Raw genomic sequence first — 23,728 nt, 5'->3', positions numbered from 1 at the left:
TCTGACCGAGCTAAAAACATTCTAGCTCATTGAGGAAATAAACCTACACCCATGAAACTTTGCACGGCATTTTTGAAGGCCAATGACCAAACAGAAATTTTTTTTTTTAAAATCTTGATCCAGTAATAAAAAAGTTTTTCTCTTTGGACCCCATATTAAAAATCCCCTCTGTGGATACATACACAGGATCACTAAAATTAAAATAAATGACTTACAGTAATCTTGCCAACAAATAGCTCATTTTGAGACAGCGACACCACCCTGCCCCCACATTTCAGTGTAAGCTTGAAGATTTCATCCCCCGGCTGTCTAGACGTCTCCACGTGCTCCACGTGAGTCTTGAAAAACACTCACCCCGTCTCTTGAATTGTGTTTCTTTGGCGAACGTTAAAGTGTGGTGTTGAGGAAAATATGTCAACTTTTGAATGTCTTACGTGTAGGCTGGAAATCCCCTATTATTTTTTTGACCCGCTTTAGGCTTACATCAAAGAAAACTGTGGGAACCTCAGTCTGCAGTGACTTTTACAAATGGACTTATAGATTCTGTTGACCACCCCACTTTTAGACCCGTATGCAAAGATCGGAGAAGATTGAACAGAGTCATTTCACTTTATCTTGTTGTAACTGCAGTCAGGCGAAAGTGAACAAACTATAGAGAGCTGTCCCCACCGTTTTATGCACCCCGCATAATTAAGCAAAATTTTATCATTTTTTGCATAATTTCGGATTATTTTCCGTTGTCATTCTGTGTTAAAATGAACAGAATCGCATAATTTCACATGTTTGGGCTCAATTTGTACAATTTCCTAATATTTTTTTGGGTGCATAAAACCGCGGGGACAGATAGAGGCTTCCTCCCAGAGCTCAGCTGTGGCTCGTGACCCCCCCCCCCCCTCCCCACACCCTCAGGCCGGGAAACATCACAAATGTCTGTGCACTCCGTGACCCCCCTCACCCCCTCCCCACACCCACGGGCCGAGAAACATCACAAATGTCTGCGCACCCCGTGACCCCCCACCGTGGCGTTCATCCACACCTGTTGACCCAAACTCTCCAGCTCTGACCTCAACTTCTCCAGACAAGACGCCTCGGTACCTGGGAAGTCAGAAAAGAAAAGAACATTTTCTACTAGGAATGGAGCAGGTAAAAAAAAATTTTTTTTAATCAATGCATGCGAAATGAGGTGTCTCCGCAAAACCATCAACGTCACCAGAACAGACAGACAGGCAGACAGACAGACAGGCAGATGGACAGACAGACAGAAAGATAGATAGACAGACAGACAGACAGACAGACACACACACAGACCGACACATTTACAGAGCACAACACAAAAAATGTGTACCAGACCTAGGAGCAAGGACATAACTGTCAGTGTTAGAGAAGAACAAAAGGAACAACAGAAGGAATGACAGAAAAAAGGAGACAAGGAACGACAGAACTTACTCGGAGGAATAAGGACGAAGGCACAACCACCACCACCAGCGCCGGTCAGCTTTGCGTGTAGTCCGTTCTTGGCGGCGACGGAGACAATCTGGTCGAGGGCGGGGTGCCCCATGCCCATCAGGTCCAGCAGTTGTTGGTTCATGTCCACCAGGTCCTGGGAGTTAGCGCAGTTACCAAATGTTACGAAATGTTACAAAGTGGTACGAAATGTTACAAAATGCACTATGTAGCGCTGTACAGTTAACTTATAAAATGGTACATTCGGTAAAAGTTGACTGTAACAAAATGTTATACATAGCGTTGTATCTTTGATCGTTATAAAGTGATACACGTAGTCCAGTTGACTGTAACAAAATGTTTCATACACTGGTGATACAGTACAGTAACAATTATTATTAATGCGACGCTGTATAGTTTACAGTTAGTTTATATAAATATTACAAACCTGATTCAGTATAGCCTAGTTCAGATTGTTGAAATAAGCATTATTTGGAAAATTATAAATATGTCTGTTGTCAAAATGAAATTCAAAACAAACTTTAGAACTACTGTACACGCAACACAAAAAGTGGGTTATCAATTTAGAGTACCAATATTTGTCCTCTCCTGGTCTTCAAATCCACACAAAGCTTTTATCAAGATTTGACGGAATTCCCTCACTCTCTGAATACAAGAAAGAAATTCAAAAGTCTGTCCTTGGACAAGAACGACAAAGCACTCCAGCGATCCATTCACAGTGCAGGAAAACATTCATGATTCAAAGCTCTGAACTTACCGCGAGGGACGTATAGCAACCTTCACTGGGCTTATCGCAAAGTTCAGTAAAGACGTCCAGACTCCTGTTGGCAATAGACTCCATGGCCTGTAGGATGGGGTCACACACATCTCGGTACTGAGGGAAACCACGAGAGAAACAGAAGTAAGTCATTCCCAAATTTGAGGAGTTCATTTTTAGCTGAGCAAGCTTTGGTAAAAATCTCTAGGCTATAGGCCTACATCTTTGGAAGAGACAACTAAAAAATGTGAAGGGTGCCGACAAAATGAGTTGCTTCTCGGATTCCAGCCGTATGGAAATAGATACATCGACCTCATTCACAGGTGAAGTTTTATCATTTATAAGTATGAAATAATAAAAAGGCATGTTATACTTAAAGAATATGGCATCAATAGAGAATATCTACAAATTTGACCAAAATGTCGATTTTAGGCCAAATATCTCCATTTGTGGATTGCGAGAAGTAACTCATTTTATCAGCACACTTCAAATATGGTACAGCTATAAACTAATAATGTATGTAAGTAGTTGGTTTGGGAAACCAGACACATTGCTGCCAATCAGTGAATTGTCGCAACACAATTTTTATACAACAGGTCTGTGGTATTTGAGTAGAAGACAGCCACATTGACTAATATTATGACCTTTCATTCTTACAAAACTAACTCGCTGTAAATATAGCATCAACTGTCATGTACCTGACATGTTAGTTTTTAAAAGTATATTTCTGTGTGCATAAAAAACAGACTTACCGTGTCGTATTTCTGTCGGAACTTTGCCACTAGCGCCTTGGTGCTCCTGGGAACTGTTGTGTTGACTAGCATGATGGGTAATGTGGGCATTCTGGAAGAGAGTAGTGAGATGATAGATATAGACAAAGACGATGGAAGACTGGAAGCGAGGAGTGAGATTATAGATATAGACAAAGACAATGGAAGACTGGAAGAGAGTAGTGAGATTATAGATATAGACAAAGACGACGGAAGACTGGAAGAGAGGAGTGAGATTATAGATATAGACAAAGACAATGGAAGACTGGAAGAGAGGAGTGAGATTATAGATATAGACAAAGACGATGGAAGACTGGAAGAGAGGAGTGAGATTATAGATATAGACAAAAACGATGGAAGACTGGAAGAGAGGAGTGAGATTATAGATATAGACAAAGACGATGGAAGACTGGAAGAGAGGAGTGAGATTATAGATAAAGACAAAGACGATGGAAGACTGGAAGAGAGGAGTGAAATACAGACAAAAATACACAGCAAATAGAACACACACACAAGACAATACTATCTCTGACAGATTCATTGTTCACTCACATGTAACAAATCATGCAGGAAAGATGGAAAGAACAAAACATATTTCCCCCCAAAATATACCTCCAACTTTTAAGAACAAGAACATCATAGTGACTCATTTCTCTTTGAGATCAAATGTATAGAAAACACCCAATGGAACTTCACAATAATTGTTTGTTTGTTTTAGTAAGAGTTTCCATCGCTTGCAACACAATAAGGTCATATAAGTGCCGAAGATTAGAGGTGTTACAAGAGAGTAAAAAGAAAAGCTGTTCCCGCATCCAATCCGGACATTGAGGACTGCCTTGTTAGTGAGACAACTTCCTGGACCTTCGGCATATTGTGGTAGGGTGGCCAGTTCCTTTCCACGCCGCCTTTACTTCCCCAACTCGAAGTCAGGTACCCATTACTGCTGGGTGGGCAGGAGGGGGCGGAAAAAATCTGTGTCCGAATCGAGGCTTGAACCCGGACTTGTTACAAGAGAGTAACAAACATAAAAAACAAGGAGGGGAGATAAAGACGACAGATGCTTTATGGGAAAAAAGCACACCACACCACAGCACCCGCCGATCACCCACACACAATAATTGAACAAAACTTGAGTTCCTAGAACCCCATGACACTGGACTAAAGGTAGGAAGCGCAACAACAACAGCAGCTCTATTTCCCGGACAGACAACAGTGAGAGTTTTTAGGAAATTTCTCAGAGACGACAACCACATATAATTATGAGGGTTGGTTTTTTTTTCAACCCACTTTCTGTTCTTGTAATTCACTGACATACAAGTCTTTCTCTCAAAACTGCTCGCATAAAATAAAGACAAGTGTCTTAAAGAATTAGACAGTGAAGGTGAAAGAAAGTAACAGAAAATACATCTTTAAAAAAAAAAGAATACAGTAATTTTTAATAAACTGCTCAGTATATTCAGCACTTAAATGCTATACCTACTTGTTGATGGGCGTGATCGGATTCTTCTCATTTTTCATAAACTTAATGGCACCACCTGGAAAGAGTAAAAAAAAAAAAAAAAAAGATATATGCTGATCACCTTGCATTATTTAATTTAAAAAGTTCCCGGTCAACAAGGTACCTGGGAACTAGGATAGACAAAATAAATAAATAAATAAATTTCACTTCTACGATAATATACATCTTTATAAGATACATCTTTTTGGTCCAGATCCTGGCACATTGATTTGGTGTTTCACCACGTACACACATGGTTTTATGCACCCCGCATAATTAAGCAAAATTTAATCATTTTTTTCATTAATTTCTGATTATTTTCCTTTATCATTCTTTGACAGAATTAACAGAATCGCATAATTTCACAATTTTGGGCTCATTTCGCATACTTTCATAATTTTTCTTGCATAAAATGACAGGGACAGACTTTTTTTTTTTTGAGACAGACTTACCAAAGGTGCTGATGGTGTTGTCGACCCCCGAGGGCTGACCGTGGATAACCTTGTCCCCGACAAACGCCCATTTGTTGATCAGCTCTTTCTGTGACGCCGACCACTCCGCGAATGACTGGTCCACCTTTTCTGCATTTATGGCACCTGAAAACTATAGCACAAAAACTTTTTAGTAATAAAGCAGTGACAAATGACAGTGTCACATGATTTTTTTTTATCATTTGCAAAATCAAGTTACAATATAGGAAATACACAACACACATGAAAAAAACAATTCAATGACGACAATTAATTATAAACATGGAGGAGGAAAATGTTGTGAATCTAAGAGAAAGACTACATGTAGGAGCTGTTATAAAATGCTGAGAACACGCACGCTGACGCATAACATTATATTTTACATTATGTAGACGTGAGAAAAAGTGACTGACCAGTTGTAAAACACACAGCGACATCATTGGTAAAGTAGAAGAGCCCAAATGAAAATCGTTTTCATTAACGAGTCCCTAATGGAGTTGAACCACAAACAGATACCACAGCAAAATATGTTTCAAAGGAAAGTAAAAAAAAGATAACTTCCATCAGAGCAGAAAGTAGAACATCTGAGCCTCACCTGCAAAAACGCCGCGGCCAGAGAGGCGGAAAAAGCACCCGACGACCCCAGCCCTGCCCCGACGGGCAGCTCCGAGACCACCTGGACAGACAGCGATGGCAGACCGCTGGGATGAACAAGGAATAAAAGATATGTAAAAGACAGTTGATCAAAGCGTGAAGCAACAAATATAGGCATGAATATCAGGAAATAACAAAATAAAACATCACTTAATCATAAATAAACTCTGAGAAGAAAAAGTCAAAATGACAACACATTTATAACAGTAGCTAATAAATGTTTGAAACAACAGAGGTGTACATGACATTAAATGATGGACATTTTACTAATCAGAAAATTGATGATAATATGACAATAATAATAGATTTTAAAAATCTGCTCTAAAGGCTTTATGCTGCGGTCAATTTAATATTGCAAGGGTACATATAACATTTCACAGGTCTTAAAACACAAATATACCAAAAAGATCTTTCAATATGCATCTATTTCAACCTGGGAGAAGTGCGAAAAATTATTGTCAAAGACGTAAGTCATGTCTTTCTCAAGGAAACTTTGACCTAAACCAGCGTTTGAACCAGCGACGTAATGGTTCAGAGTCTGTCAGCGTAACCACTAGACTAACTGAAAATCATTCCTAATCCACAACACAAGGTCTTGAACTGAAGCTACACACAGCAAACGTGAAATACCTTTTTGTTTTTGTGATGCTGTAGTACAAGTAGAGAAACGCTACAACGCCAAGGGCTTCTTTTGACTCTGCACCTAGAGAGTCACCGGCAGCAAATGTCTTCAAAGCGGCGATCACTTCATCCGAAGCTGGCACAGGCTCACTTGTAGTACCTGAGAAATGTAATTATAGATTTAGAAAACATATGTCAAGATTCAACATTACAATAATTACATACATGCAGTAAATTCTCAACATTTGTATATTTATTTGACAGAGCTGTTAGAATTTGCAAACCACTTACCTGCAGTTGGTAGGTCCTGCAATGCATCCTGTAAAAGCTTTGTTGAATACTTCTTGTCCACACCTATGTCAGGGAATTGTAGCGAGACCATGGAGTCAGCTGTTGCCTTCAGGGTCAGATGAGTTCTCAAGCTCAGACTTGCTGCGACGGCTGGCTGTACATTCAGAACAAAATAAAAACTCGATCAAAATAAGACTCATCATAAAATTAAACACCCCACAACTGAAATGTTTCAGAGCTAAGCTAAAGAATCAGAATATATCTAAATCTTAATTATAATTATACCGGGCCTTCTGGCTCTATGATCATTTACTAGTCTAGGTTCATAATAGAAAACTTAAAAATTTTATATTACAGTAATTATAGCAAACCTCTCCTACAAAGAAAGCTCATTACGAAGCGTAAGTAGTAACTAGTGTCCAGAGAAAAAATGAAAATGCTATCATGTTATAAAATAAAGTAAAGAAAGATATCGAGGGACCAAATGAAACATTCCAATCGAAGACACTGACAGACATGTATGACATCATGACACAATGTAAAAATCCCCACGTCTGACGATGGCATTCTCTGACTAACGTGTTGGTTAGCCTAGAGAGTATATCGTTATGATCGTGGTCTGATGTAGGAGCCATCTACTAGGCTATAGAGTCGCAAAGCTCATCAGCTGTCAACATTGAATCCTCTTCCTTTCTCTTGCTTCAACACGACCATAACAAGACATGAGCATGGTCATATATATAATATATCCTTCTATCAGTGACTTATCTCCTGACCATTATACAGTATACCGTCACTGCTACTCTACATCCCTTGATTCTCTTCAATCTCCTTATCTTTTTTTTTTCATACGGTTTACTAGAATATTTGTGGACATGTGTCGAACTCATTGTCAACCCGACACGTTCAAAATATCCCTGCTCGATGGCAGTAGTAGATCTAGATCTATATCTAGTAATATAAGCTGCTACTTAAATTGTCCTAATTGACAGTACAAGTAAAACATAAATAATTTTACCTTTCCATAAACAACTGCATGTTCTCCATGAAAAATAATCTTGCCAGGCGCCGACACTTCGACCTTACAATCCGCTGAGGTGGACATATTTGTGCGGCAAGCAGCTCAAAAACTTGAACTGAGACTTAAAACTGCGGTCGAAGTCTGTAGAAGATACTAAGTCAGTAAAACTGTGATTGTAGTCACTGTGTGTATTATTTTAGTTGGGCTACTGTACAGTCTAGACCTTAGATCTCGTCGAGTTGTCAGCAGTCTATTTCTCTACTTTCAAAAAGACAAGCCTATGATGTGACACAGAAACCAAATTACAATTACAATAATATAGTTAGATCAAGCGTTTTCCAGCCTTTTTTTTTCAAGTGAGTCTTGAAGACAGAAAAGAGTAACACAGATAAAAAACCAACAGCAGTTTTCATTCGGTTTAAAAACCAAGATATTCTTCAGCTGTTGACCTGGAAAAGGCGACTGCTAGGCCATTAGCTCCTGTTTCCTATCACGCCACCGGTAAACACAAACATGGCATGACTCTAGATAATGATCTGGGAGTCATCTCCCCTGCTACTTTCATTTTCTCTTTTGTCCTTGTTGCAGTTTGTTTACTCTCATGAAAACAGTCGAGCCGATCACGCCCTTTCTTGTCCGGGACGGATTAGCTTCTACTTGAATTGCTTCCAGTTAGCTTTGATCGGAAAACTTCTTAATACTTTGCAATGAGCTTCACAAGGATTCCGATGTTAGGCTTGTTTTGTGCAAGAATTGGGACGAGACATCTGCAGGGGTGATTTGTTGCTTGTTGTTGTTGTTGGACTTTGTGTTGTTGTTGCTATTGACGTTGCCGGTTGAGACCTGGGCCCTGGGAATTTCGTCGTTTATAATAATTGTCTGTTACGGACACTGTATCCGTAGCAACTTCACGATTGCAGAGTTGCTAGTGATTGAGTTTGTTAATAATCAAAATTGCTTTTGTAATTGTTGTTATGTGTGTATGTCCACCAGTGTGTGTGTGTGTGTGTGTGTGTGTGTATGTGTGTGTGTGTGAGAGAGAGAGAGAGAGAAATTGTATTATATTTTTGCATTACCCTGAGAAGGGAATGAAGTTGTTAGGATGTTTACTTTACAATTACAATACACATTGAGAACAAAATAATTTATAATATAATAGGTCTCTATATGAATATTTGTAAATATATATATAAATATATATATATATATAGATCTAAATCTATACATATATTATATATATCTTTGTTTTTGCCTTGTCATTTCAGTGTGTGTGCACTGACATCCCCGGTGCGATATTACAACAAGATATACACCAAGACTGGGGACAAAGGTGAGTATATGATATGGTCCATATCACTATCAGTTGGCCTCGTTACACACCGTAAAACCCAGATAACAATATACTTCACGTCGGATGAGAAAATGTCTTAGGGTGGGAAGCAGAATAGTGCATGTCATGTTGACGACACAGTTTACATCCTTATCTCTGCTGATTTGACTGATCATTATTAGGAGTTCTACTGTTAATGTTATAACTGATCGACGTTCTATTGTTTCACTGATGCTTTTTCTACCACAGGAGCATCGTGTTTAATTCATTAAAAATTGTTACTTTTATTTTTGACTGCTTTTGGACTACAGCAAGTCAAAAAGTGGGCCATAGTGCGGTGGGTTTGCTGCGGTGACCACATTGATCGATGTTTGCCGAACTTCTCATGTTCACATATGATACACATATTGTTGATGCTCTTGCTGTAAGCTAAACTTATATTTCAAAATGCTCAAATGAAGTTTCATTTTCTTTAATTGATTTGATTTTGCTCATTTCAGGTACAAGTGTTACTTTCACTGGAGTGAGAAAGCCAAAAGACAATGCAGTTTTTAAGGCATTGGGTACAACGGATGAATTGTCCTCTGCCATTGGGTGAGGGAGATATTTAGGCTTATATATATGGTCACTTTTAAGGACAAGCAGGCTAACCCAAATTTCGGGAGTTTCCAAATATCTTGCCCTACACCAACAGTGGCCATTGCCCTACCTATAGAAAAAGTTTGGTTTCATTGGTGTGTATATTTGTTTGGTTATAGAGAAAACTCTCCTTGTCTTTTAAAGAAACTCAGCAAGGGGCTAAAGCTTTAACTTCAATTTTCTCAAAGCAGGATTTTTCGGGATAGCCCCCTTGTCCTTTTAAAGCAACTATATATATATATATATATATATATATATATATACCAGTGTGATTTTTGCTCACAAGAAGACAGTACATGATGCTACTTAGTGCCCATTATTGGAGTGTGTGATTCTTAAGATAGAAGTTGTGGGAAACACCATTTTGTGTTGGCAAAGCTACACACATTTTGTCCTCTTCAAAATTATGTATTATATCCCCTGATGCTCTATGCTTACTTTATGATGGGATGTTGATTTGTTCTAATTTAAACCATTGTTTATCCCCTCTCATGGGAGGCTCACACAACTTTACAGTTTTGTAAGTTCTTTGCCAGCCATTTTATTCCAATTCTCCTCCCCAGTTCTCTCATTGGGGACGTGTAGTGTTGAATCCTTAGATTCCTTCTACGATTGCCAATAAGTCACTAACTGAGTGAATTGGGGGAAATTGTGTTGAGTTCCTTTCCTTAGCTTGTACCATAATGTTTAGTTTGGTGAATCTGGGAATCAAATCGACAATTTTTATTTGCTAGTTCATCTTATTCTTACAGATGTATAACAGGCTAGTTATCTGTAAATATATGATGAACATGTATGTATTAAAAGAGTTTTGGAAGTGTTATGTGCATTATCACATCTAAAACACCTCATCTGAAATACTTTCTTTAATGCTGTCTTGTTGCACAAGTATCCTAATTTGATTAAAATATCCTCTCATCTGAACTTACCTGCTCATGTGAGTTGTCTTCAGTTTTATTTTCTTTTATCTTTTTTCAGTCTGGCTGCAGAGTTCTGTAGTGAGGCCGGCCACCCAATGGAGGATAGATTACAGATTGTGAGTTGAGACTGTTGATGGCTCGGCTGAGGACATTTGTGAGGCAGCGTGGTGAAATCAGGCGCTTGTCAAAACAGTGAAATCAAAGAAACAGGCATTTTTCTGGGCTTTGGGCAATTTTTTTCGAATTTTCTTTTTTTGCCTCAACAGCTTTTTTGTTCTTTTCAAAACAGATTTTTTTTGGATGTTATCGAAAAACGTTTAACTAAAGGCACAAAAAATGTAAATGTCCAGCTTTCAAGGACACTCAGGCTTTACAAGTCACCAAACTTTTGTGGCTATTTTCTCGATAATTTTACCTTTCATAAGCCGACCCCCTCCTCCTTCAATTGCAAATATTTTTACTTCCATTCAAGATAGATGGGTATTTCTTGATGGGTATTTCTTTAGCCAAATGCAAGACAAATGCACAAGCTATGAGATGATATTAAAAACTCTATAAATAAGTTCCAAAACTGACAAGTGCCTGATTCCACCGTGCCTTGACACTTTGGTCACACATGGTGACATCGCTGTTTGTTCCATCTGTCAGCAGAGTCAAGCTAAATACAACTAAGTTGATAATGAGTCTATATAATTAGTATGAAAAGATCCCCCTTCAAGTCTGAGATTTTTTTGTGCATAACAGAATATGTTCCCGTTCACCCCCGTGTCCTGATGATACAGAAACGAGGCACTCCTCCTTTCTCATAGCTTCCTCATCTCCCACTCAGTTTTGTGAAGAGCTCCTAGGTTAAGGGCACCATTACATAGGTTTTTCTTTTTTTTCCTAAAATATCATTAGATTTATCAACTGTTTTTTGCCAACATCCCTAGATGTAAATTTAACATCTTTCCCTTCCAACTCCCCTCTTTCGTGTATTTTAGTGTTTTATTTATTTTATTTTTTTAAGATAAAGATCTGAACACATTTTGGGGAGAATTTTACATAATGTCACAGATCTCTTTGATATGTAGCTCAACATGCTCTTTGTAACAGATGGTTAGATGGTTGGGCCTGTTCCTCTTTGGTCACGCTTTGAATCTTTGATGGAAAGGTTAATGAATTAATGGGCTGCAGTAACCTGACACCAGTTCACTTTGCATCTCATTATCCTCTGCCTCTCAATCTGATGGTGGTGGAAATGTGCTGCCTGTGTGTGTTGGTGTAGATTATATGGCTTTGTGTTATTTTTTTTATTTTTTTTCACAAGGCATGAAGTGGTAGTGGTTGGGGGGAGGAAGGAGATAAAAAATTGGTCCGGGAGTCAGTAATTAAAGTAGCCATGCAAGGTCAGATGATGGTGGGTGGGAGATTTAGTGTGGTCTGCTCCTTCTACTTTTCAGTGTGTTATCTTATCCTGCCAGCAAGTGATTATTTTATGGCTGACTGATCATAAATACTATCTCAATAGCTATAAAATTCTGTCTAATTTAATATAAATTGTTATGCTTATATAAATTATTCACAACACCATGTTTCATATGGTCTGTCTCGTCTATTGTAACACCATTTAGAAAGCAATGGACAAATCCCCAAAGCTTTTTATTTTAAGAAATGACATTATCATTAAGCTCTAATAGCTTTTCGTATTTCTTTTTTCTCTCGCTTTTCTAGATTCAGTGCGTGTTACAAGATGTTGGATCAAACATTGCCACCCCGCTGAGCTCTGCGAGGAATGCACATCTTCGTAAGCAGTTCTGTGCCCATAGCTCATGTATTTGGCTACATACTGAAAACTTTGGGTGGGGGGTTCTTTCTTTTTGCTTCCAGCTCTGCGCTCTTTCCTCTCTCTCTGATTTTCACTCTCTCTCTCTCTCTCTCTCTCTCCCTCTTTCCTTCCCTCCCTCTCTTTCCTTCCCTCCCTCTCTTCCCCTCTCCCTCCCCTCTCCCTCTCTTTCTCTCCCCCTCTCTGTCTCCCTCTCCTTCTCCCCCCTCTTCTCCTGAATATTTTTTTTACCCAAAGCAGGACAAATGAACTACCTTTATGATGGTCCCAATTACTCCATATCCCCAAAATTTGATGAGCGCCTTGTTTTTGTAAAGTGTTTTACAGCACTCGCAACTGCAGATGAGCACCTGATTCCACTGTGTCGTGACACGTTTGTTCAGCAATGTGGACATTATAAGTTATTGTAACAACAATTACAAAAGTGTCCTGGGTTTATTGTGTGGGCATGTGCGTGTGTGTGTGTGTCTGAGTGTATGTGTGAGTGTGTGTGTGTCTCTGTGTGCGTGTGTGTGTGAGCGTGTGTGTGCATGTGAGTGTGTGTGTTTTTACAATCTTTTATCAGTTTTCCTTAATTTTGTTTCCCTCAATAACTGTTCATGTCTAGTTTTCTTCAACACTTCTCAGAAAAAGTGAAGTTCAACCACAAGTTTATCCACGAGATGGAGTCCTGGATTGATGAGATGACCGAGGAGTTGCCTCCGCTGAAAAACTTCATCCTCCCGGTATGTTGAGTGGGAATGTTTTGTGCTGTTGAGAAACTTAACTCTTTCAACCCTGAGCTTTTTCTACCGTTTCCCCTGAGTTTTTTCTGCAGTCACCTAAACCTGGTGCACTATGTCTCATTATAACCTCAAAAGCTTGACTCCAACTTCTAAATAGCGGAAACAAAGGCTTAGTCATTACTTAAAAGCTTGGTTGGGGAATAGTTCCGAAAAACAAGCAAAAACTAGCACTATATAAAACAAAACAGTTGTCCCTAGTATCGGACACTCCCACCGTCCGATGGGGTCTAAAGAGTTAAAATTGTATTTCTCTCGAACCAAGATGGGCCCATTCACATAAAAATTTGTACATTTTTAGATTTATGTTTCATATTTTAAAAATGTAGATGTTTCATATGTAAACTGATAATGCGATTGTTTGAAAAACTTTTCAGCTGAAAGTAAAGTCAAAATTGAAAGATAAATTTCCTTTGCCATTTGTTGTCATGATTATAATATTTCACAGTGAAGAGGTTCTGAGCAGTAGTTTATTCTATAGGCCTACTTTCGTTTAGAAACAAATTCTTTGATTCTCAAAGTTACAGATAAGTTGAAAACTTTTATTCTCTATTTGTATGAAGAATTTGTGCAGTAATCTTAAACGAAGGCTTACATTTGAATTCTGTCAAATGATCTGCTTTCAGTCTGGTGGCAAATCAGCGTGCAGTCTCCATTTGGCCAGGTCTATTTGCCGGAGAGCTGAGCGCAGGTCAGTTGTTTGTTACTATAAATAGAATACAGTCTGCAATGCTCATAACGAGACATGCATACAACAAATAGATTTTCAGATCCCCTGAAATATTTTCTTGTACTTGTATTTGTATACTCTGCTTCGTATTTAAAACACGTACATAACAAAATTTGTACATAATGTGAAAAGATTTCCATGTCCCGCCAACTTTTCTATGTGTGTGCCTGACTGTGTACTGAAGGGATTCAAGTTGATGCAAAAATTATTTCAGCTCAGTCAAGTTCTTTTTGTTATTTTTCCTTCTTTTTCTACTTTATTCAGATTATCAGTCTTGCATCTTGAAACATGGCTAGCACTGAGTAGCAAGTTTGAGCTATGATTAAAGCTATGTGTGGGTGGTTGACGGGTGCTCTGGTGTGGAGTGCTCCTTCTTTGCTATCAAACATCTATCGTCCTGATCTCTCTTCTTTTTTTATGTTTGTTACTCTCTTGTAACACCTCTATTCTTTGGTACTTATATGACCTTATTGTGTTGCAAGTGCCGTAAAACTCTTACTAAAACTAAAAAGCTAATGTGAATTGTGTCTCTTGTAAAGACATCAGAACACACCCAGGCTTGCACAAATTTTGGTAAACTCTTTCTCATAGCATGCTGGACACTGTCAAAGTTCTCTCATGACAACTTTTAATAAACACCGCTGCCTGTTCTACCATCGTGCCCTGATGATATTGTTCTCTGTTCTCCCACAGCATGGCCCCTCTTGTCAGAGACGAGGAAATTGACCCAGAAACTCTGAAGTTCGTTAACAGGTATGATAGAGCACTCACAGAAGTCTGAATTTCATTGCTATATTAAGTTGCTTTCAAACAATGATTTCATGAACATGGATGCGTGTTTGAAGGTGAAGGAGAGCGTTCTTATGTGACTGAAGGCAGTAAAATGTTTAAGTTGAACCGTACTAAAGAAATTAATGAAAGCTGGCTAAAGAATGGAATACCACCCTGCTACCAATGTAAATTGTTATCGTTGCAATGTTTTAGTTTTATTATTTCCCACAACTATAGTCACTGCTTGTCCTTCTCTTTCAAACTTGGTGCAGTGGTCAGGGGAGAGATGGTTTACGTCCATCTTGGTCAATTTTCCTTCCTTTTTGTTTGGCCCCATGTCTCGGTCTTATTTCTTTCCGGTGCCAGATGTTTAGTACCCTATAGACAGAAACTGAACACAAAATTGCACAGAACAATGGTCTTGTTGAGAAACCTCCCTGTTTCTGGAAACATGTGAAGTGCAAAATACTGTTCTAAGATAAAGATGTGAATCTTTAGACCATACTGGGCTCTTTGGTCGGTTGTTTCTGGCTGTTCACCTGTATGTCTCTGTTGGTGGGCTGACTCATTAGGCAGCTGTGATAGAACATCTTCTTTTTCTTCTTGTCCGTTCCCCAAGATACACCTAAAGTATTTCTTTTGTTTTCTTCTGTCACTTGTCTATTTCTTCATCTTCAGACTGAGTGACTTTTTGTTCACTGCCTACATCTAAAGAGAAAGATACGTCTAAAGTATTTTTTTTGTCTTCCTCTCTCATGTGTCTATTTTTTCATTTTCAGACTGAGTGGGTGGGTAGTTGTCGGGTGCTCTGGTATGGTTTGCTCCTTCTTTCCTACCAAACATCTATTGTCTTCATCTTCCCTCCTTCTTTTTTTTGTTTGTTACTCTCTTGTAACACCTCTATAATCTTGGGCACTTATATGACCTTATTGTGTTGAAAGTGCCGTAAAACTCTTACTAAAACTAGAAAAAGACTGAGTGACTTTTTGTTCACGACTTATATCTAAAGAGGAAGATATATTGAAAGTATTTCTTCTGTTTTCTCCTCTCATGTGTCTATTTCTTCATCTTCAGACTGAGTGACTTTTTGTTCACTGCTGCCCGCTACGCTGCGATGAAGGAAGGAAAGGAGGAGAAAATTTACCGCCGCATCGGGGAATTGCCTTCTCAGGACGACAAGAAAAAAGACTAGACAAGATTTTTATTCCAGATAGACGACAATTCAGTTTGAGCTATTGTACTTGAATCTTGACAAAGTGTTAATATTTTGTGATATACTCATTGCATGTAAATCTTGGTTTTTAAAATTTTCCATGAATGTTCTGAGATTATGTATGTCATTTCTCAAATGTACTCAAAGAAACATTTTTCTTTCCTTTTTGTCTGGAGCTGTCATTTTTCACCCTCTGTCTATGTCTCAGGGTGAGCTGTTTCTCACAGCGTACATTACTGGGATTTACACACATGGTTGAGTACTTCTGACTGGTCCTAGTACTCTCCTGTACTTTCTGTAGTCTTTTAGGAAGTGTTTTACGGCACTTGCAACTCAATAAGGTCATTTTGTGCTGAAGATTAGAGATGTTACAAGAGAGTAACAAACACAAATTAAGAAGAAGGTGAGATACAAATGATAGATGTTTGACAGGAAAGAAAAAGCAGACTACACCATAGCACCCACCAACCATCCACATTTCTGTAGTCTATAGTCACTTTATATAGTCATATTTGAGACAATCTACACATTACTCATTCATTGTGGATGGTGGGTGGTTGCCCTTGTGTGATTTGCTTCTTCTTTTCTATCAAACCTTCAAACATCATTCGTCCTTACTGTCCTCCTTTTTGTTTGTATGTTACCCTCTCTAGTAACACGTCTAATCTTCTGCACTGATATGTCCAATTTGTGTTGCCTGTGCTGTAAAACTCTCACTAAGCACTTGTCCTTTATTCAGTTTCACCAACTGCCTCTGGTGTAGTTTTTAATGAACTTGCCCAAGATGCTGAAGTATGAGGTTCAAACGTGAGGTTTGTTTTACAGATTTTCTTTTTTTTTCCCCGCAGTATGTGGGTGGTTGGCGGGTGCTCTGGTGTGGTTTGCTCCTTCGTTCCTATCAAACATCCATCGTCCTTATCTCTCCTCCTTCTTTTTTGTTTTTGTTACTGTCTTGTAACACCTCTAATCTTCGGTACTTATATGACCTTATTGTGTTGCAATAAGACTCTTACTAAAAAAAAAAACAGAAAAGAAAAGAGGTTCAAACATGAGGTTTTCTTTACCAATAGTTCCTGCCGTATTTCCTCTCTTGTCGATATCCCATTCAGCTCTTGAGGGAACCAACATTTGAACTGACTTCTTCTATGCCCGCTATCTCTGATCTTCTTCAAAAATATTTTCTTTTCTTGCAATGCGTGGTTCTTGTTTCTTCTTTTGCTACCATCTGTTACCTTTTTTTGTGGCCATATTAGTTTATTCATCGTAATAACTGGACAGGGAATGTGTTGTCCATCTGAAGATTTTACTCACAAAATGTCCCCTCTTGTGTCATGATAATGACAGCTGGTTGTATGGGGTTGTTTTTTTGTTGTTTAAAAAAATGTTTTTGCAATATTGATTTGTGATAAACAACCATGAAATAACCTTCATTCTTTAGTCCCGTGAACAACTCACATTATTTGCCCAGGACTTGTCCTAAAAGAGTAACGTGTTTTACTTTAATCCTTACACATTGCATTCTTCATCTCATCAGAATGTAGATTTAATCGCATGGAGGGTTGGAGACGTGGTGTTCATCAAGGTGTGCTTTCTTTTATATAAGCGCTCAGAGGTTATACTTGTATGGTATAGAGCACTAAATAAATGCCATCTAATATTTTTATTACCATGATTATGATTATTACTATTTTTATTATTCTTATTATTATTCTTCTTATTTTTATTTTTTTAAAGAATATATTATTATTAGCTTGGCCCCCTTTCGATGAAAGGAATGATCGATTCATTTCGCTTTCGTCGCTGTTTTCTTAATGAAAGGAATGTTTTGGTCGAATCCAAGTTTCTTTCTTCTCTTTGATTTTTCTTGTTTATAAATTAATCAGTTTTTTTATTGAGTTTCTAAAGTTTCTTTTCTTTGTTTCTGTGAATATATTCAGATTCTTGCACTCTGTCCTATCCCATTGTGCTATGGGGCTTGAGTGGTATTTGCTTCTCACCTGTCTCCGATGTTATTATGACTCGTGTATTATATTAGCGTACAGAATATGTCCTAGCATTGCTATTATACAGTCCAGTATGCACACATACCGAACATGTAAATAGCAAAACATGCATAAAGCAAACAGATTTTTAGGTCCGTAATTCATTCGTCAATATGATATGTATTGTCTTTGTATTTAAAATACGTACATAACAAGATTCTTTCAAAACAAAAAGATTCCTGTGTTCTGCTTATTGCACTATGTGCGAGCTGGACTGTAGTGCATGGTAGGAGATCAACTCTGAAAGTTTTGTTGAAGGGTTACGAATTATCTTTGTTGAAGGGTTACGAATTATCAGCTTTCTCTTTTATGGACAAGTACAGAAACTTTTGATATTGCCTCGTATATTTTTCTGTCCTGCTTTATTTGGTTCAGAAGTCCAATGAAGCTCAGATTTTCCTGGAACTGGAAAAATTGATTCTTGAATCACACCACTTTCTTAAACATATGAATATTGATTAGAACACAACGACATCTCTCTGCTTGTGGGAACATACGCAATTCATGTTTAACATGTTTTTGTTTGTTTGTTTATTTGTTTGGTTTTCTTGGGGGTGGGGGGGGGGGGGGGGGGGTAAAATCCTATCACATAGTTTGTTAAATTTTAAGACAATCCTTACTCTTTCAAACATATTGAAGAATTTGACTGGCGCTCTTATGACCTTATGCAGTTGCGAGCGCCGTAACACCTCTACTAAAACAAACGAAGAATTGAAGGAAGTCAAGATTTGATTGGAGGAGAATAGCCATCTACTCGCTCTATGTAAGTCTACCACCCAGGCAAAGCTGTATCGTGTACAATGCTTTAAGATCATCTGTCAAGACACAGAAGGCCACACAAATCCCTAGCGCAATATATCAGTTTTCATGCCAGCTTGACTTATACTTCACCAGCATCTGTGGTGTAGCGACTAGACATTTCACTATTGCATGTAGAAGACCCAAGTTTGATTCTTGAGTAGGGCAAATTTTTATCGAGTTATCTCTGTCTTTCTGTTGGGATGCTGAGTACCTCTCAATGCAGGTTGGCTCTGACAGGCAGCGTGGGAAGCCTGCCTCCTAAATGATCTAAATTGTATTGATGGGGGTGTAAAAATCACCTATGCGTTTTTTAAAAATGTTTAATACTACACCAGCCTATCTATTGAGGTTTGTTCAAGTGTAGCATCGCTGGCCTAGTGGTTAGACTTTTAGACTCGCAACTGTAAGGTCGTGGGTTCGAATCCCGTCAGGGGCCTGTCGCTGTGTCTTTTGGAATGGCACTTTACACGAGTTTTCCTCACTTCACCCAGGTGGGAATGGGTACCCGGCTATAGACAACGAAAGATCTTGTCAGTTTGTTAGTGTTTGAGCGCTTAATCAGCTGCTTGCACTGTATGCTTCCTGGGAAGCTGAGAATGTTTCTGAGTGTTCTATGGTCTGCTGGGGTAATACTATAGTATAGAGCTTGCTGTTGAGCAGGGGTATGCACTATACAAAGGCTATTTATTTTTTTATTACTATTATTATTAAGTATAATCATTGTTCATCATGTACTCGCTGTCTGTCTAGGTTTGTTATTTGCCTCTGTGCATCACAACATGTCTCAACAAGCTACTCAGACCTAGATACATATTATGAAGACTACAGGGGAAACCCGACTATAGTCACAAACTGAAAATTGTGAGGGTACCAATTTTGAATTCTTGTTGACTCATAACTGTATTTGTGTTCAGCTGTTGATTCATTATTGTTGTTAGATTTCCCATTCAACAACACTTAACAATAAACCACCAGTCAAACAAATATGAAGTTATAAGTCCACGAGCTTTTAAAATTGACACCCTCACAATTTCCAGTTTGTGACTACAGTCGGTTTTCCCCTGTGCTCTTCAAATATTTTATTGAATACAAGAATTGAAACTGTCATTGATTTTAGCTTTAGAACAATTAAGTCCTTGGGGCAGTTCAACTGATTTTTATAAACAGCATTACCATTTTTATTTTACATTTTTACTTTGAAGTAAGCGTTTTTTGTAATAGTTTAATAGAATGACAGATGGCTATTTTGTCCTTTCTTTGTACATAGTAGTACATTTTATTATAATCCCCCAGCTCATCCGTTAACTACAGTACATGATATGTATGTACTGTTAGCTTTGTGAGCTGGGGCCCACGCTGATTGGGTTGGATGCAATTGTGTGAAACTGAAACAAGCTTAGAATTAGAAGGACGGCCCAGGACAGATATAAATGGATGGAGCTTGTATGTGGCCTATATATACCCTGCCAAGGCTGAAAGTGATGATGATGATGATGATGATGATGTGTGAAACTGTTTTCCTCATTCTTTTAAATTTGAATTTGTTTTCTCAAGAAGTAAATAAATAATGTTTCAACTAAACTGCCTTTGTTTCTTTTATTCTTCCAGTTAAGCCTATATATTATATATATATATATATATATAATATATATATATATATATATATATATATATATATATATAGTTTTAAAATTTTGTTTTGTATTCTGTGACTGAACATCTGTGCAGAAGTTGACCAATGGGAAAGTCTGGAATATTTGGAGTGGATTTGTAACCATTTCCCACTTTCAGCGGACCCAATGACTAATCTTCAATAACATCACTGAATGGACAACACATTTGACGTGCCATGTATTATTATATAGATCTAGGCATATGATATACATCTATGCAGTAAAATTGACCGAACTGTGTGGTAGAAATGTGGACAGGTGACAATAAGCAAGTTCAAAGCAAAGATGCCACCCCTACCTCAGGGGAGATCTCTCTCTCTCTCTCTCATCTCTCTCTCTCGTATTATAAAACATCATCAGTTGTGTGCTCAAGTTCGTGAGTGTGGTGTGAGTGGTGTGAGTGCTGTGTGTTGCTTGGGTTAGGTACAAGCGAGAACAAACGGCATTAACAGACCCCTGAGTTAGTTTCCCCGACGCTAATTTTTCATGTAGATCTGTGTGTGTGTTATTCTCTTGTAACACCTTTAATCTTCGTCACATCGGGCCAATGTTATATGATCTTATTGTGTTGCAAGTGCCATAAAACTCTTCAATTAAACTATAAAATATTGACACAAGTAACACAGCAAGCAGTGAACGAACAAATCTTTTCTGAATAAAGTGAATGAGTAGAGTAGATTGATTAGCAATAATAACAATTGTTATTATACATTTTGTGTGTACTTGGACCATAACAATTGGGACCTCAAACAATAGACCGGGCCTTACAAGTTATTGTCGCCGAGGGAACGAGACCAGTTTAAAAATGGCCGCCGGGGTGTGTGAATGGAGCCTCTGTGACCGCTTGACGAGAGATTTACAATGATGTTTTCATCTGTCATGACAAACAACATTCATTTGCGATACTTTTTGTGTTTGGAAGCCCTGAGTAAGTGTCCATTTTGTTAGAATTAGATCTGTGTACAGTGTTTTTGTCTAAACGAGGCACGAAAAAGTTTTTCTTCTTTTATCAAATTATAGATTAGATCGATCTACTTCGTTCGGATGATTTTGATCTAGAATCTAGATCTAGATTTAAATCTGTGTTTTAGGCCCTACCGCTTAATAGGGCCCACTTATAGCACCAACAAACAAACTAACGAAAAAACGAAAAGAAAAAATACCAAAAGCAACTTTTCTTCACCCCAGTTGTGGTGGAACAGGGGCCTAGTTGAACTGTAGTTGCTGTAGTTAATTCTAATATTTTATCTTCTGGTTTTGACACAGTACGTATGCCTACAGCGAACCTGTCCATAAGAATTAATCCATTCAAGGACAAAAAAAAATTCTTTTGAACTGAAAGTTTGTAGTGAATTGGAATAATATAATTTTAGTTTATATCAAGTGTTTTCTTCTCAAATCAATTACTGAAAAGAAAACGAGCTATTATGATTTATAAAGTAGGCTAATGTAACTAGACTATATCTGATAGATATACTAATAGCCTAACTAATTGATTGGTCTACATCTGAACTTGTTCCAGGGGGACAAAAAGCGATACAAAGGTGTTATAATAACCAAGTAATGTTGAATGACAGATATGACAAATGGTGGCCCTTATATGTTGTTTGTTTTCTTCATTATTTCATGTAATATTTTGTTCTCGGCTACCAGGTATACATTTAAAATTATCAGTTTTGTTGCTAAATAGTTTTGCTATCTGTAGTTGTAGGTACTGTTCCTTCTGTAGAGACTGTGATATAGTGCATGTGCCCATTGGCTGACATTGTAGATATGTCTTAACCCAATCCGTACACCCTGGGGTCATTTTGTACCCTCGGGGTTGTATTCTTCACATTTTAGAATACTTCTTAGTATGAAGATTTCTTTGAAACTTTCAGTATTTCTCAAAAAATCATTTTGACAGACTGCTATGCAAAGCGTACGGATCGGATTAACGAGTAATTTTTCTCTTTGGAAAGTGATGGCACAGAGTTCCGCACGTTGTATGGATACGATGGTAAAGGACGACGTATGGATAGGGTTAAGGGATTAAGGCAAATGTCCCTTGTAAAAAATGTTTTTAAATTTCTTGCTGTTGCCATCCTTTATTTGTTCGTTTCTACGCATGTCTGGGTTAGGTTTGCTTTAGTACAAAAGTGGATGTATGTGTACTCCTTGTTGTGGGATGCTGTGAGACTTTATTTGATTCCAAGTTAGATAATTACTGATGCTTTTTTAAGCGAGGCTTGCATAGATTATTTGGTCTCATCGCAAAATTGATTATATATAAAAGCACTATAACATTCTTGTTGTTATCTTTTACTCAATAATGTGAGGCTTCGCGGTGAAATCAGACGCTCGTCAAAATAATGAAATCGAAGAAACTGGCACTTTTCTGTCCATTTTGCAATTTTGATCAATTTTTGTTTTTTGACTCAACACCTTGTAAGGTCCAATAAAAAAACATGTCTCGCGTGGATTTTACTGAAAAACGTTGATTTAAGGCACAAAAATATAAATTTACAGTTTCCAAGGACTCTCAAGCTTTGGAAGTCACCAAACTTTGGCGGTTATTTTTTCGCAAAGTTTACCTCTGAAATCAGGTGACCCCCACCTTCTTGAATGGCAAATATCTCGACTTCTATTCATAGTAGATGGGTATTTTTTCCAACCAAAAGCAAGACAAGTGAACAAGCTTTAAAATGATACCAATAACTCCATATTTCCAAAAATTGACGAGCGCCTGATTCCACCGCGTTGTGACACATTCACACACACACACACACACACACACACACACACACACACACACACACACACTCACACACACACATTTATATAGGCCTTAATACGTACATACATATCACACTTACACACACACACACACACACACACACACACACACACACAAACACACACACACATGCGCATGCATCATGCATGCATGTACCCTTTCTATCTGTAAGTGTTACTTTCTCTCACTCACTATTTTTCACAGCCTTCTACCTTCACCCATACACTTGCAGTCAACCAAGAAAGAACAATGTAAATCTAATCAACAAACAAACATAAAAGTATGAATCATCGACTGTCCTATTGGCTGGCTGGAGATCCTCTCATCACATCACAAGTAGATCCTACTTATTTTCTCTCTCTCTCTGTTCTGTCTGCGCGTCTATCTATTAACTTTCCCTTTTACTCAATGACCATTATTCTGTCCCAGCGGTTTTATGAAAAAAAAAAATTGAAATTATGCAAACTGCACCCAAAAATGTGAAATTATGTGATTCTGTTAATTTTAACAAAGAATGATAAAAGAAAATAATCAGAAATTATGCGAAAAAGATCAAATTTTGCTAAATTATGCTGGGTGCATAAAACCCTGCGGACAGATTATTGTATTTACACACTTCGTTTTACTCCAACAAAACAACAATCGTAATATCTGTTCCCCCTCCTCCCTCCTCCCCCCTC

General features: G+C 38.0%; 2 protein-coding genes across 3 annotated transcripts; one reads left to right on the top strand and one right to left on the bottom strand.

Moving 5' to 3' along the window:
- Positions 1-735: 735 nt before the first annotated feature.
- Positions 736-8,033, bottom strand: LOC101858537 (mevalonate kinase). Its single transcript, XM_005111855.3, has 10 exons — positions 7,544-8,033; positions 6,526-6,679; positions 6,244-6,394; positions 5,555-5,660; positions 4,942-5,092; positions 4,472-4,526; positions 2,974-3,064; positions 2,222-2,338; positions 1,447-1,600; positions 736-1,095 (listed from the first exon to the last, which is right to left on the bottom strand). Exons 1-10 carry the CDS (start codon positions 7,628-7,630, stop codon positions 986-988), a joined length of 1,176 nt encoding a protein of 391 aa, XP_005111912.1. The 5' UTR covers positions 7,631-8,033; the 3' UTR covers positions 736-985.
- Positions 8,034-8,132: 99 nt separating this feature from the next.
- LOC101858757 (corrinoid adenosyltransferase) lies at positions 8,133-16,131 on the top strand. Of its 2 annotated transcripts, none has more exons than XM_013090090.2 (9): positions 8,133-8,321; positions 8,812-8,876; positions 9,377-9,470; positions 10,494-10,551; positions 12,149-12,221; positions 12,888-12,985; positions 13,669-13,733; positions 14,466-14,525; positions 15,222-15,270. In XM_013090090.2, the coding sequence occupies exons 1-9, from the start codon at positions 8,254-8,256 to the stop codon at positions 15,253-15,255; spliced, it is 615 nt and encodes a 204-aa protein (XP_012945544.1). In that variant the 5' UTR covers positions 8,133-8,253; the 3' UTR covers positions 15,256-15,270. The 2 variants fall into 2 exon arrangements, with proteins under 2 accessions (XP_012945544.1, XP_005111913.1); XM_005111856.3 differs by lacking the exon at positions 15,222-15,270 and adding an exon at positions 15,618-16,131 and having other exon boundaries at positions 8,135-8,321.
- The last annotated feature ends 7,597 nt before the right edge of the window (positions 16,132-23,728 follow it).

Source organism: Aplysia californica, unplaced genomic scaffold (assembly GCF_000002075.1).
Source record: "Aplysia californica isolate F4 #8 unplaced genomic scaffold, AplCal3.0 scaffold01138, whole genome shotgun sequence".
In the NCBI taxonomy this organism is placed as follows: Eukaryota; Metazoa; Mollusca; class Gastropoda; order Aplysiida; family Aplysiidae; genus Aplysia; species Aplysia californica.
The sequence above is the reverse complement of the archived record's forward strand: the minus strand, read 5'-3'. Positions and strand labels throughout refer to the sequence as shown.